Source organism: Coenobita brevimanus, chromosome 109, assembly GCF_032717465.1.
Source record: "Coenobita brevimanus isolate Jiangsu-jjx chromosome 109, ASM3271746v2, whole genome shotgun sequence".
Taxonomy (NCBI): Eukaryota; Metazoa; Arthropoda; class Malacostraca; order Decapoda; family Coenobitidae; genus Coenobita; species Coenobita brevimanus.
The window spans coordinates 33,964,400-33,981,193 of record NC_137062.1 but is presented as its reverse complement, the minus strand read 5'-3'; the positions used below and the strand labels follow the sequence as shown (position 1 = coordinate 33,981,193).

Sequence of the window (16,794 nt, the reverse complement as noted above, 5' to 3'; positions counted from 1 at the left end):
ATGTTCATGTGTGTGTTGATTAATTAAGAAGTGTTTATATTTTTTCTTTTTGATTACTGCTGATGCAGTGTGAGGATACACTCCCATATAGTAGAGATTTTATGAAAACTCTCCAGTTTGAGAAATCTTCACAGCATAATAAAAAATTCTGGAGATGTTGGGAATAAAATAAAAAACCTCATCGTTTTGAAGAGGTTAAATAAGGGGTACGTACCAAAACATAACTTTTTCCGTACAGTTGCTGTTGTTACTGGGGAAGATGGCAGTTCAGTTTTATACAGTTTTATAAATAGTAATGGCTGTGTAATAAGCAGTTCCTCTAATACTGTGAACTTGGTGCTTGATTGGGATGCGTTCATGTGGTGGCACTGATATGACTGGGTGATAGATCTGCCTGGTTATTACAAATTCCCCACAGTCCCCTCCATTTCCCCCGAAAGGAGAACGGCGGACTGTGGAAGGACATATTCAGCCTGCAGTCCACTGGGTTCACATTCAGATGAGCCTAAGGTCGTAACTGCTGCTACAAGTGTGGACTATAACAATAAAAATATGAATGCCACAGAGTTATAAATTGAGAATAAATTAAGTCAGCAAGGATTTATATACGTTCCCAGTTAACATAACAAGGATTTATATTTACAGTACATTATTTGCAATTAGCCTACCTCCACCACTGAATTTTGATGGGTATTATGTTTACACATGTATGTTTCTTTGTTTCCTTGAAATAAAAGTAAAAGAAAGAAAAGAAAAAAAAAGAAAGGAAGGAAGAAAAAAGAAGGAATAGTATGGACTTGAATATAATGGGGATGGTCCTACCCAAGAATGAAGTACAAGTCTCATAATTCCTTTGTTCTGCTATGTTGTGTGGTTTGTTTTGAGTGTAACATAAGTTCTGATATCCCAATCACTTTACAGTCTTAAGTATACCATATTGCATTGTGCTTTACATGAACGGGGGAGGGAAGTGCATTTTTACATATACGGTAAGACCTCACTATAATGGACTAATTGGGGCCCAAACCATTCCGAAAAATGCGAAATTCTGATAAAAGCGACATCCAGACTTCCCCCTGCTAATCCGGACTTTTTCCGATATATCAGACATTAGTCCGGATTGCATGAACAGTTTTTAAACTGTTTTGACTACCATTGTAGTACTGCACTGAGTTATAACTTCACTACATTTATCACATGGTATAATATATATAATAATAATGTACTGTACACTAATAAACATGTCTTTTACTTACCTTATTGTGGTGAACATACCTGAAGTGGTCAGGCAGTCCTGACTGCTTCTGGCTTTATCGTCCTTTTTCCGATATTTAGGAATTTAGTCCGGTAGCTCCTCGAGTCCGATAAAAGTGAATTCCGGTCTATTGAAGTCCGTTATATCGAGGTTTTACTGTATTGGTATAACAACACTTCCTGTGTTATAATGTAACAGCAACACATCCAGCAAAGAGTTTATGCATATGACACTCGTACCATGTTTCTGTGGCCTCATTGATAATGCATGATCTGCTCTTTTGTGTTATCGAAGATAATAAGGAGATGTAGCTTTTGAGGCCATCTTGGAGTATGAAGTCTTAGTGCAAGGCTAAAAGTGGCTATTTATTTAGCAGATGATAAAATATATTTTTATGAAGCTAACAGTGACATATTGTTCAGTAACTTAACTGTACAGTATATAATTTATTGTAAAAAAGAAATTTGGATGAAACTGGACACAAGTCCTATGTTTGTCCATGGTCATTGCATTAAGTAAGCTGAGGCCTCCTCCGCAGGTGGAGCGGGAGCCTAACTCTCAGTGGAGGGATGGAAGAAGAACGTCAGGAGATTGGCAGGGGGTCATCTCAGCTGGCAAGGTGCATCAGTGTCCACACTGTGCCTACAACACCACAGACTCTTTTAAACTCAGGAGGCACATTTTAAAACACACAGGCGAGAGGCCGTTCACTTGTTCATATTGCTCATATGGCACAACCAGAAAAGAGCTGTTGAAGGAACACATTAACCTCCACACTGGGGAGAAACCATATACATGCTCATTCTGCCCCTACAGTGCTTCCCAGAGGAGTTCTTTAAATGTCCATTTGCGTAGACACACGGGAGACAGACCCTACACTTGTACATATTGCCCTTACCAATCTGCACACAAGATCTCACTGAAGAACCATATGTTAATACACAAAAATAAAGACAACTGAAGGACTACAGATTACAGCACTCTTAAAGTGAAATATCAGTTCTGTTTCATCTAGTAAATATATTTTTATTACAGTTTAGAATATAGAAATGTAGTATATATACCTGTAGATTATTTTAGAGTGTCATTGGTAAGAAGATAAAGCCAGTGATACTATTTGCAATGTTCTTGGTGTATATTAGTAGTAGAAATTACTAGTTTAAATGATCCTATCAGTATCGTTAGGCAATTAATATCTCAGATTGAAGTTATGCCAAGATTAGTAGTGTTATTGAATCCATATATATTTCTGAGAGTAGAGAGAGTGATTACATTTCTCAGGGTAGAAGAATTAAAATTTTGTGATATAGAAGTCCTTTTTGTAAGCACAGTATATTGTTAGATGGCATCACCACAAGTAACAAAGGAGTATAACCCCTGCTCATCACATTGCATTATTGCTTGTGGTGTCATTTATCACAAGACAACCACATATTTTAGTTTCATTATTATAGTTCACATTAGATGGCATTGTATAGATGGTCGTATCTTGTAGGAACTATTAACGTATTAAGCCTGGAGACAGTTTTTTCATTTTATTATTGCCTTTCTTAGTTATTTTTTTCAGCCAAGACTTTTTGAGGTCAAGGAGTTAGGTAGACACAGTCAGCTCCTTTACTTCTAGAGATGAACTGAATCGTCAAGCAAATTAATTCCTTTGACATATTAAACCATCCAGTCCATTAACATCATTATCATTTCTGTTTTGCTAACACCAGACAGTTAAGGAAGGACCTTAGTAGTGAAAGGTTTAATGAATTCTGTATTTAACTCCTCAAGGTCAAAAAGTCTTTTTAAAGCTGAATAAAATTTTTAATGGCAAGGGTGAAAAACATGTTGCCAAAATGAAGGTTAATCACTGTTACTGTGAAATACAAGGGTCATCATAGAAGGCCCAGTAGTTGTTAATTTTCCCATAATACTGCTTACCATACACAGTAGCTGTTGAAAATTCCATACTGTTACAATAGTTCATAGGTTATTTTTTATAATTATTAATGTTATACATATGTTTTGTACTGAATAAACAATAAAGAGATACTTACGCTGTTTGCTTCTTCTAATTTCAACATGAGTGATGAACTTAGGGAGTGTATGTGAGGGAGGTTAAGGAGAGGAGGATGGGAATGGGGAGACTAAGAATGAGATGGAGGGATGGGGTATTAGAGGAGTATGAGTGGTAGTTGAGTTGGAGGGAGGAAAGCCTGATGGCAGAGGACAGGGTGATGGGAAAATTTGTTTTTGGCCACCCCCTCTGGGTTTAAGGAGTTTGACTATAGATTGACAGATAACATATGCTTCATTATGGGAACTGTGTTCATCCTTCATGGATGTAACTGAAATGTATTCATTTTCATGGGATCCATAGTTTCAACAAATGAGGAAACATCGCTAGGGTCTCTCTAGGGTGTTCATATCCTTATAATATGGTATTTGATTGCCAGACAACATCATCCAGGCTTTAGGTATGTAAGTTTGTTATTTCATGCCTAGAAATAACTATATACTTTGTAATAATGTATACGAGAACATTTGCACCAAGCAATATTTGACGAAAATTTGATCAGTGCCAATATTGATCAAAAGGAGTATGGAATACTTTTTCCTTCTGCAGTCGACACTGTACATTTTTAATAAGACTTTATTTTATAATAAAGTCCTATTGACATTGCTTATAATTTACAAGCAGTGAACTGAGAATAGAGCCACCCTCCCCGTGTGAGCAAGAGAATGTTTGATGTGTCCTTTATTTGATGATGGAAAGTAAGCTGAAGCCTCGTCCACAGATGGAGCGGGAGGCTAACTTTCAGTGGACTGATGGGAGACGAGCTGAAGAAGATTGGCAGAACTCCACATGCAACTCCAATAATCTCAGGGGACAAATATTAAAGCAGTCAGGGGAGAAGCCATTCATATGTCACTTCTGTTCCTATAAGACATCTAGGAAGGCCCTGTTGGAGGAGCACATAAACACACATACTGGCGACCGGCCATTCTCCTGTCCATTTTGCCAGTATAGTTCCTCCCATAAGAGCATACTGAAGGCACACATCCGGCGCCACACGGGGGAGAAACCGTATGCCTGCACCTTCTGCCCGTACCGTGCCACCCAGAAGTCTACACTTAATAGCCACATGCTCACTCACAAGGGCAAAGGGCACATTGTAGAATGATAATTGCAGCACTCAGACTCTACTCTTTTGTTTTTACCCTTGGCCCATTTCTCTTTTCTGTTTACTCTCCTTTTTACTTTTTATCATTTCTTTATACTCTTTACACATTTCTTTTATTCTTTTTCTCTACTCTTTACTAATTTCTCTTTACTCTTCTCTTTTCTCTTTACTCATCTCTTCACTCTTTAATCAGACTTTACCCTATACTCTTCTTGTTGCCATTTTTGCCCTACGTCAGCATGCTGGACACAAACTCTGTACCCTTTTCACGACGCTGGACGCAAACTCATTACCCTTTTCTTGTGTCATTTTTGGTTTGCTTCCCAACAAAAATATCTTCATCCTACTTTGTCCTTAACCCCATCAATCAAATTATTTTGTTGGTTTATTCATTCTACCTCGAGCCAGTTTCATTCAATTTAGGGAAGCACCTCCTGTATTAAAGTGAATAAGGAAGGTTTTTATTTTGCCTTTACAATCTGAAAATTCTCTTCTAAGCTGATTATAAGTGTCTGGAGATACCTAGAGTGATTTAATATTTATGTCATCTTCATGGAGGAGTTTGCTGCATCTCTGAACCTTGTTGGTATTGTTTTTTGTTTTTCCTCACTATTGTATTGTTTCACTTTCCTTCCACACTGCATTACTTACAATCTTTCCTTTTCAACATTACCCTCATTCTTCAGTTTCTGCACTTAAAAGAATGATATTTCTGGTAAATATCAGTGCTGTGTTGTTAGTGTTTTGTAATGATTTCTATTTTTATATTTACTAAAAATTCACCAGCTAAAGATTATGAAGATTTTGCCTGCGTGATAAGGAAATTGAAGTTTTCTCACTCATTAAGTTCAAGGGGTTTCATAAACTGAAGTAACAATAGAATTTTGTAAGACTTCCTCAGAATGAAAGTGTAGGTGAATGTTATGTACTGTAGTACAAAGAGATGTTATTGTTGCTTTGTACAGTAAGTGATAGTGTGAAGGCATTTTCCTAAGTAGATGAATCTGGCAGTAAGCTGGTGCAGTGTTAAGTTGGAACAGATTGAAATTTTAAAATAAAGTGATGGAGACACCATGTGGACCTTGTGCTGATTTTATACGAAGATGGAGGACCTTAAATACAGGATTCAGTAAAAAATGTATCACTGCACATTCTGTGTGAAACAACGTAACACTACAGGCAATGAATATTGCAGATGTCAGTTGGTCTTATAAAAATAGTAGCCATTTTTTCATGTATTGCTTGTTAGTGATAATGTCTGTTTTATCTGTAGTAAATATTGTTACCATATGCACAGTCTCATGAAAACTGAATGAACCTCTTGTGGTATCACAAATTTTATTGATTATTTAGAAAGGTCATCAGATCCAACCTGCCTGATGCTCATTCATCATTTATACGCAGCCATGTTCAGACTGGCATTGGACCACCAAACACTTAATGGTTGTTTAACCCATGAATGTGAATGACATCTTCAGTTTACTCATGCTGCAGCCTGACTGTATTATTGAGTGGGGTTATTAAGGCTATATCAAATTCCTTCAGTTGGAAAAGTCGATCATTTGCTGATTAAAATCATCACGAGATGGATGAATAAAATGAAAAGCCATCCCTAGGCTCACAGGGTTGAATTACACACAGAAATCATCCTCTTCCTCACCAAGGATATCACATCAGTGAATGCTGGAGCACAAGTTTCATTTTCAAAATTATGTCACTGCTTATGTAGAGATGTGTATTCTGAATTCTTGAGACATCTTTTTTTTACAAAAGTGGCTTTACCTTCTTTTTATGATTGGATTACACAGCTGGAAATTCAGATAATTGAGTTTTGTTAACCATTTTAGAATACTTATATATAGTAGAGAACTGTATCTTACACGATTTTATGTAGGGAATATCCCTGCCCTCTTTCTTTTAAGTCGTAAAGCTGCATCTTGGTTGCTTTTAAACATTAGTAAACAAACAAAATACTGTACAGGACTGGGAACCCATTAGGTTTTGTACAGTATACCTGTACATGATAGTGTTATGTATCCATAAACTCAGTACAGTTTCATGCATATGAGTTTTTCTTCTGTGCTTTCAGTTTAGTGTTTTGTATCAGCTACGTTGCTTAATAAAGAAGGAAAATAAAGAGCTCTGTTGTTTAGACTAGAACCATTCAGTATTCTACATCTCCAGGAGGCGTTTGTTGTATAAATTTTTCATAAATCTGCTTGCTGTTCCAAATATCAAAATTTTTTCCATACTGTACCTGGTTTGTGTTAACCTGAAAAATTTTCTGACCCATTCAGCTCAGTTGATGGCCACATGTAGTCAGACAGGACAATTGATACTGAATAGCAAGCAAGGAGAGCCATTCCTGCCACATAACCAAAATATTACAACTTTGAAGAAAAATAGAATGTATCGTAGTTTTAGTGGCAAAGTCTGTTTCTTGTTCAGTAAGCAAACCAATTTTGAGCAATTTGTATTGGCAAAATTGTATGTTAGAATAAGGTAATGAGTCCCAAGATGATGCAGTACAGTATAGAAGTAGTCACAGTGGTAACATGAGCAATTGACAACTAGTTCTTGCAATACCTGAGCATGTTTTATTTTTTCTAGGTAGAATGTTTTTATGGTGATATATAGCAAAACATGTCACATATTTGGACTGTCAGTCATTTGTGTTAGTATATATACCGTACTGGTATGTTTTTATGAACTGCATTTAATTAACCCCTTCCAGATGCTTTTATTCAGCTTAGGAGAGAATTTTTAAAACTAGGGGAGTTAGATATAATAACCATTAATTCCTCAGGCACAGGAGGTCTTTCTAAAGTAGAATAGAATCATGTGGAAGTAGCAAGAATAGGCCAAATATCACATCACTTTGTTGAAGGCATCACATCACTACTGCCATGTTAGTGCAGTGGCAGATGTGTTTATATGATAGACTATTTGCTGCATGTTGTCCTGACTGTAAGATGAACCACCTCCTCTACAGGTGACTGATGAGACTCAGTGTCAGGGGACAACATCAGGAGATCAGCAGAATCTCCTCTTTGGCACCAAAGTCCACCAGTGCCCCTACTGTTCCTACGCCTCGGTGTACTCTAATAAACTAAAGCGGCATATACTGCGGCACACTGGGGAAAAGCCGTTTAGGTGTCCTCTGTGTCCCTATGGCACAACCAGGAAGGAACTTTTGAGGGACCACACAAACACCCACACTGGAGAGCGGCCGTACTCCTGCCCCTTCTGCCCGTACCGGTCCTCTCGTAAAAACATCCTCAATATCCACATGCGCCGCCACACGGGAGAGAAGCCGTACTCCTGCTCCTTCTGCCCATACCGAGCTGCTCAGAAGTCCAACCTCAACAGCCACTTGATGACACACTACCCCACCAATGACCCACCACCACCTTAGGTCCATTATAGTGTTAAGAGCACTGTATGGTGCAAGAGAGGGATGCCTTCATGTAATGGCACTAATACAACTATGCCCTTTTTACCCCATTTTGGCCCAAAATTACCATCCATCTTGATTACCGTGTTGTAGCAAAAGATTATCATTATGATGTTAGTCATGAAGTGCTATGGAGTGGATGCAGAGCTGCAGTATTGTCTTATTCTGTCAATGAGCCATGTGAAATAAGCTGAAAAAGATAAAACTCTCAGCCAAGTTAAGGTAAAACAACTAGAGGTGGCTCCACTGACCAGCCACTGGACACACTACCCCACTACAGACCCATCACCACCTTAGGTCTTTTTGTGTTTGTTAGTGAGTTGAGTGTGTGTGATGTGGAAAGGGAGGGGAAGACCAAGGATAAGTCAGAGGGATGGGGTGGAGAGGTATATTAATAAGTGTGCTGTGAGTTGGAGAGAGGCTAGCCTGATGTTGGAGGAGAGAGTGACATGGAAGCAGTTTGTTTGTGGCTGCCATCTCCAGAATTAAGAGAGTAGATACATAAATAGACAGAGTACCATGAAGAGTCCACCCAAGAGACAATCTCACATGGTATTCCTACATTCACTGTTCGCCAGTACACAGTCACTCGTTCAAAGATTTGTGGAACTCAGAACTTAACTCCTTGGATCCACCCATGTATTATTTTATTTTTGCCACCTTAAGATGAATTTATTTAGCAAAGGAAGACACTGTAATACTGAAGGGGTTAATGAAAGTTATATCTCAGCTATATAATTCAAGAAATTTCTACCAAGGTGAATAAGGAAAGCTGTAAATAGCAAGAATGATATAAAATACATAATCAGCTTGAAAGAATTAAAAATATTCTGATAGCTTTGGACAGTGTAGTACAGGTATTTAAGATGTGTTGATTGGCAGTTTGATTCAGGGTAATGCAAGCTGGGGGAAAATCACCTGCCCAGTTTGACTATATACTGACTGGTTTTTGATTGTGCAATAACATTCAGATAATTCGTTCAGAAGTTACATGATTGCTTCCTCGTGATTTCCAGTTTCCTTCTGTTTGACATCATCTCCCATCCTTCCCTTTCCTTTTATTTCATTGTCATTTTTCTTCCCAATAGATTCACTTTGTTCTCATCTGATGGAACTGTGCCACTCCCACAACATGGATACTTAGTTATGATAATGTGAAATTCAATGAGCCTTCATTATGAGGAAGGGCTGGGTCTTCTTGGTTATTAGTCAAATCCATCCTCCATTTTGTTTACACTTGGCCAAAAACCCAGCCGAAGTGGGTTAGGGATCTTTGTCAGGTTACAGTAAATGCACTGTGGCCCCTTGCTCTGTTCATTATTATCTCTTCAAATGTTTTTCTCTTTTCTTGTTCTGTCTTACCATATATCATCCACTTATTATGACCTTATTGTCTGTGCTTTGTCATTAAAGTACTATATGTACTTGTTCTTATTTTCCACTACCCCTGCCTCCATCATTGCCTTGTACTCTGTCCCTCCAATTTCACATCTTCCTAGCATACCTTGTGAATGTCACTTCCTTTTCCATTATATTTTTCTGTTCATTTTCATTGCTTCTTATTTGCTTCTTTCCTCACTCTATTGAAGCAAGATGCCTTAACTTGGTGGCACTGATACAACTGGGCGGCATATCCATCAGCATTCTACCTTGTGAAAAGAGGATGGTGGTTTGCAAGAGAGGGGTCATTTCAGTCTGTAGCCCACGAGGTTCTTATTCAGATGGGCCTGGGGTTGGGAATACAACAACAACAATGCTTATTACCCAACCTATTACCGGCCATTTATATCTCATCGTTTACTCTGATCATGTAAGAGGAATTCATTTAAGCGCTCTGGTTGTAATGCACCTGTAACACATTTGGTTGGAATCAGCCAGCACAGTATGCCTTGGAATCATGAGTATAGTGTGATAAACCATGATTTTCTCACAATATTCCTGTAAAACAGTGAAGGAAAGTATCTGTGTGTGATCATTAACAGCATAGGTAACAAAGGGAACCAATGTAAACCCAGATTTAGCACAGTATTTTCAAGTAATGAAAAAATATTATCAGTATAATCATTAACAGCATAGCAAACAAAGGGAGCTGATGCAATGTACAATTCCCTCCCAAATTAATAAAGTTAAAAGAAATAAGCTGAAGCCTCCTCTGCAGGTGGAGCGGGACTCTAACTGTGAGTGGCCTGGAGAAGGAGGAGGAGAAGGAAGCCGCGAGGATTGGCAGAGCGTAGCCCCTGCCACGAACAAGGTGCACCACTGTCCTCACTGTGCCTACAACACCACCTATATTCACACACTCAAGCGCCACATTCTAAAGCACACAGGGGAGAAGCCATTTTCCTGCCCAATGTGCCCATACAGCACCACCAGGAATGCTCTTCTCAAGGAACACATCAACACACACACAGGAGCCAGGCCCTTCTCATGCCCTCATTGCCCATACAGTTCGTCTCATAAGAATATCCTAAAGAGACACATTCGGACTCACACTGGAGAGAAGCCGTATACCTGCACACTGTGTTCTTACCAAGCAGCCAGCAAGACCAATCTCAATAGCCACTTACAGTCACATGTTACCTCCGTCAAACACACTGGATAACTTCGTCCCTTAAAACTAGGATCATTTGCTGAAAGTTTTATTGTCCAGTGCTTTCACTATTGTTTATTGTGGAAACTGCATTTTACATAATGATTCAGTATATCATATCTGTATATTACCAGATGTTATACCCTTTAAAAAATGCCTTTATATTGATTCCACTGCTGTATATATGCTGTTGTTAAATTTTAATGCATTTTTGAAAACAATTTTGCTGTACTACATTCATGACAACTTTGTCTTAAAATATTATCACTAGCACAGTTTCTAGTAGGGAATATTCAGCGAGTTACTCCAGAATGGCTCACAAGTCTTAAAATGTAAAGCACTCCTTGGCAGTAGTTATCAAAGGCTAAATTGTTTTTGTAATGAGAAATAGTATGTTCTTTGTACATCAGTTACTCTTATATATAAACCCTATCTAAACTGCTTAATGTTATTTGTTGTTTAAACATGATATATATTTGAATGTACGTTTTGCCTTCATATAAACCTGATGTATATTTTAATATATGTTTTGCCTTCATAATCTTAAGTGAAATATTTGCTAACTTTGGTCATCTTAGGGGAGACTGTGACCCCATACCTTCCTGCCTACGTTTGTGTTATTAATGTAATAAATATTTCTAACCAAAGCATTACAGAACTTGGAATTACCTGCTCAGGTGTCTTATAGATATTAATTGCATTTTTACTCTCGAATTTAAGCAAGCATGCCAGTTGTGCACCATATTTAATGCTTATGATTTTTTTTTTGATGTATAATACTGTAGGTCATTTTCCTTGACATAGATACACACATTATATTGTAACTGATCTGAATAAAATGAGCTGACCCCAAAGTAGTTTTGTATCTGAGTCTTGCTAGTACTGTATTGATATTTCTGAGGCAGAGAGAGAGAGAGAGAGAGAGAGAGAATCAGTTAGTTAGTTCCAGCTTGTTCAGTTTTTGAATATTTTTGCCAAAGCTTCTGATTATATTTTGAGAGGGGACGAAGGGTAAAATGAAAAACATATTTAGAGACAATCAAACATCTGTGAATATTTATAAGGTACAGTCTCTGGGGGGAAACAATGAAAAAATATAAAGCACCCATATATTTTGAAAAAGAATATCGTATTGTGGAAACAACATAATCTCATTAGTATAAGTTAGGGATGTTCCAAAATATTACAGCCTTTTCCATTCGTTTGGTACCATTAACCGTCGTCATTCCGATGATGCATTTTTTATTCTATTCATGCCATTTATTGTTGATTTTATTCAGCTCAAAGTTGATTTTCAAACAGAAGTAAGATACAGCCTCTATTCCTTTGCTACTACAAGTCTGCCCTAAATTACATGAAACCACTTGGAGATATAAATGAAATACGAACATTGTTGGATTGAAGGGTTAACTGGGAGAAATGACGTATCAGTATTTACATTGCAATGGATCTTGGGTGGGCTGTTTTTCTGTGATTTTCTATGAACTTGAGAGAAAAAAAATCCAACTCAGAGCATGGACTTATTCTACTATGTGATACCTGACATCTCACAGTACTCTTTGATATCAGACATTACTCTCTGATACCTGACACTACTGCCTGACACCTGACTCTTCTACCTGACATCTGACACTACTACTGGACAGTACTTTCCTATACCTGCCACTACTACCTGACAATACCTGATGCCAGTCTGTACTACCTGACACCTGACTCCTCCTGCAAGACACCTGCCTTTACTTCCTAACATCTGAGTAGGTATGCGACCATTATATCCATAGAATAAATAATACACCATACCATCTTTTCATCCCAGTTTCAAAGCAGTAAATCTTCCCCTCTCCTGATATTGTTTTTCAGCCTTCCTCCCTCTCGTATTTTATTCCTCATTAGTCTTTCTTCCAACGTACATTTCTTATTGAAACCCTCACTGGCCAATATTCTGAGTGGCGTTGAGGCTTCATACCATCTCATCCTTAGTGATTTATTTTGTATGTTATGCCTTAGCATTATCGTGTCTGTTATTTATATTGTTTTAATATAACAGAGTTTGCATTAGTAACTTTCAAGAGGATATTAAGGTATAGTGTGCAGATCAAATCACTGAGGAAAAAGTGCTATGGAATCTTCAGAGCCACTTATAGTATAAGCCATTATATTAAGATCCTTCAGAGTAGCAAGTGACATTTCATTACCCTCATGTGCTGTATGTGTGGAGTGAAGCAGTTATTATAGTCATTTTTTTTTTTTTAATTTCTCCAACAAAACTGGGGCACGTCTATAACTTGATTACTAAATTGTGGTTGCATGAAATTCAGTGAGCCTCAGTTATGACATAAGAATGAGTCCCCTTAGTTACTTGTCAATCAACTCTCCAGCCTTACTACTTTTGACCATCAGCTAACCTAGAAGGAATTAAGGATCTTTGTCATGTTAAAACAAATGTACAAATGTTCAATAGTAACGTACAGGAATAATGTTTCACAAGACTATAGTAAGTGAAAGATATAAGCCATCCTTCATCCAGGCCTTCACTGATCTTTATTATGAGGAGCTGAGGGGATTCCCACTTAAATTTCAGCCCCCCACCCCACCCTCCTAAAAAGGTCAAAGGAATTACTGATCACATACATGCCAAGCCGTGTATGCAAGTATGTGTTATGTCCTGTTGCCTGTAGAGTGAATGTTCATTCTAACATAAGAAAAATCCCAAAACCTTTCCATTCAGTTGACAGCCAGGTGTAGTCACATTTGGGAGTTTGTTTGACTAGCAACAAAAGAGACTCATTTCCACCTTAGAAGTAAAGTCCATCAAATTTCTTGCAACCACAACATAGTATTCATTTGGTAAAGTGGCTCATTTCCTTCAGGTGGAGCAAATCACACATGTACTGCATAGTTGCCGAGAGTTCTAGCCTCATTACTGAGGGATTGCTTAATCATGCTAATTTTCTTATTGATGTTCCATAAGATATTTTTAGTCAGCATCAGTATTTAAAGAGCTTGAGATTGTACATATGTATGTTATAAGAAGCCTTCAGTACTGATAATAATAATAATATTCTGTTATAACAATGTGCTTTGCAGCATTGTTTACACTATCCAGGTCAGTATATAAGTTGTAATTCATCAGCAGCAATAATTATTACTTGCTTTAATTGTAAATCACCCTGATGGAGGCCATAAGTGAAATACTGTATTAGAAGAGGTAGGATGTGCATTGATAATTTGTTGTGTGTGATGGCAAACAGTAAGATGGAGCCTCCTCTACAGATGGAGTGGGAGGCAAAGACTGGTGGCAGAAGAAGAACGGGAGTGTGGGAGGGTCTCGACACTAGCACCAGGACACACCAATGTTCTCACTGTGACTTCAGTACTCCTAACATGAATGACCTTTCTAAGCACATATCCATACAGCACTCCGGAGCAAAGCCATATTCGTGCCCCTACTGCTCGTACCGAACCACTCGCAACAACCTGCTCAAGGAACACATAAACACACACACTGGGGAGCGGCCATTTGCCTGTCCCTTCTGCTCGTATAGTTCCTCCCATCGCAACATACTGAAGCGCCATATCCGCACCCACACCGGTGAGCGCCCATACACCTGCAATCTCTGCCCATACCGAGCCGCTAGTAAAACCAACCTCAACAGTCATTTGTTCATGCATAAGAAAAAGGCAAGCTTGGAAAAAAACTCATCGTAAAAAAAAAAAGTGGAGCGACAGTCGAAATATGCAGTACCGATAAAGGATGTACCGAAGAGCAATAAATATTTACTCGTGGCTGGAACGTCCAGACTGAGGTACTAAGCTTCACTGTATAAATTCAATAAATATAGAGATATGTTATTGTTTCCTATGGTGGAAGTGTAGTGCTATTGACAATTAGAGCATATAATCATAGAAAATAGAATAAATACACTAGTACTCATCGTCGAGAAAATCAAACCACTGAATCAGTACAGCATAAGTTTGCAGTTTCGATCATAGTGTAAGTAGAGTAGCTGTCACCACAATACGTCCACACCCTGTATGATTACATTCTCTTCAGCCTTCATGACCGTAATTATTTTATGAAACATTAGTTCTTGTTCCCCTGTATCAGTGATGATCAACGAAGTTTGTCCTGCTTCATCATCGGCTGAGTGTAGAAATCACATATAACGGCTCTGACTTATCCCTTGTTACCTGTAAATGGTATGAATATCATTGGATCACAAGCAGTGCACTGGATGTCTGTCCTACTTAAAATGATGAAAGAGTAATAGTGTCTCATAATTGTGTCCACTAGTATGTGAAAACTTTTATTATTGTTAGTAAAGTGAGTGTAAAATGCCATTAGGTTGACCACTTGTATGACGCGGCCTCGTCCACAGATGGAGCGGGAGGGTATGACAGAGTGGCCTGATGAGAGAAGGACAGCAGGGGAGTGGCCAAGCCTCAGCTCTAGCAGCAAGGTGCACCAGTGTCCACACTGTCCATACACCACTGCACTCCTCCATAACCTAAAGAGGCATATCCTAAAACACACGGGGGAGAAGCCATTTGCATGTTCGTATTGCTCCTATACTACGACCAGGAAGGAACTTCTAAATGAGCATGTTAATTTGCACACAGGAGCAAAGCCGTTTGCTTGTCCATACTGCTCCTATAGCTCCTCCCACAAGAACATCCTTCGCAGACACGTACGCGTGCATACAGGGGAGAAACGCTACTCTTGTGGCTATTGCTCATTCCAGACTGACAGTAAAGCAATGTTGAATGGCCATTATAAGAAACATGCCAATGAGAGTGCAGCTTCCACCGTTAATTAGTGTTGAGAATGAGTGAGGTGGAGGAGGAGAGGAGAGGAGAACAAGGATGTGGTGGAGGAGGTATGTTAAAGATTAGAGGCCAGAGTTAGAGGGAGGGCAGCCAGAAGGTGAAGGAAGGGGTGACATGGAGGTAATTTGTTCATGGCCATTCCCTCCAGGGTTAAAGCATCTGGCTAGAGGTAGATAGAAATGCTGAGTAAATTGGTGCATCAGAAATGTTACAAACAGTATTAATATGTGGGGTTAGATGTCATATCAGCATTGACCTGTTTACACATTCAGTTACATAATACTCCTAATGATATCCTCAATGACAACTGCCCTGAAGTATTCATTAATTTATTTATAGCACTGCAACAACCCACCACTTTATTTATGCAGCGTAGTATAAAATAAAAAATCTTGTCATCTGATATTTGACTGAAGAACACTGGCAGAGCGGTCAGACAGGTTATTTAAAGCTAGGAATGGAGAAGATATATGTGGAATTTTTTTGGGGGGGAAGTGCTTTTCCATAAGTCATTTAATGCCATCACATGATTATATATTTTTTATTTTATTCTTGGCTCAATCAGATCATTTAAATCAACTAAGAAGAGAATCCTGATAGTGAAAGGGGTAATGAAGGCTGTGTCTAACCTCTCAAGTTTGAACACTGTCCTAAGCTGAGTAAAACAATCAAGGAGTAGCAGAGCCAAAAGGTGATGTTCTGGGGCTGAAGGGCTTAATCATTAACTGGTATTATTTTGGAACCAAGCCCCTCTCATCTTAAAACCAGTAGAATACAGGCTGAATTTGCCCTTCTCCTGCAGTCAACCCTTCTTTTGAGAGATAGGGAGGGAGTTGAGAGACATTTGTATATCCTGGTTTTATCAGTGCCACTACATGCAGGCATCCCTCTTTATCATCTGGGAAATCATTGTTAGTTGGAATGTCATGCACTTTATTTATTTTAAAACAGAATGACACACATGAATAACAGTTTATCTCATCACTGTAGTGCTGTACCTCGTTTTTACTACACTACTGGATTTCCAAAGAGAATAGGCGTTATAGTTTTGCACAATTTCATAAGATTTGTTTTCCTAGTATGATTATTTTAATTTGTTAGGTTGTCGGACAGTAATATGTTTTTCTTGGTGTCATAATTATTGGCAGTGCAACACTTTTACCAGATCTTGAATTCTTGTAGATCATGTTGATTCTTTGGTAGATCATGTTGATTACGTAGCCTTTACCAGATTATATCCACATAGTGTTGGCTACACTTCTCTCACAGTCCATATGATTCATAGTATTAATATAATCTAAGGCTCATTTTGTATTTATTTTATATGTTCAGATATATTTGCTTATATAACAGTTTTAGGAGAACGATGCTGAATGTTTGCATATGAAAATCGTTCAGTCTGCCCCATAGTGGCTCGCTTTACCTCACGAATTATTGGCTACTTCAAAGGCTCGCTTTACCTAAGTTATTGGTTACAGAGATATATAAATAAATA

General features: G+C 38.3%; 1 protein-coding gene across 2 annotated transcripts in view; it reads left to right on the top strand.

Moving 5' to 3' along the window:
• The window catches only part of LOC145417175 (uncharacterized), a 115,423-nt gene extending 100,092 nt beyond the window's left edge, over nucleotides 1-15,331 (top strand). The window contains exon 6 of one of the 2 annotated variants that reach the window (XM_080285951.1): nucleotides 14,852-15,331. In XM_080285951.1, the coding sequence (XP_080142077.1) occupies nucleotides 14,852-15,289 (438 nt within the window). In that variant the 3' untranslated portion in view covers nucleotides 15,290-15,331. Of the gene's footprint in view, nucleotides 1-7,420; nucleotides 7,915-14,851 lie in introns of those variants that run through there. The other variant, XM_080285953.1, reaches the window with a different exon arrangement.
• Nucleotides 15,332-16,794: the final 1,463 nt, after the last annotated feature.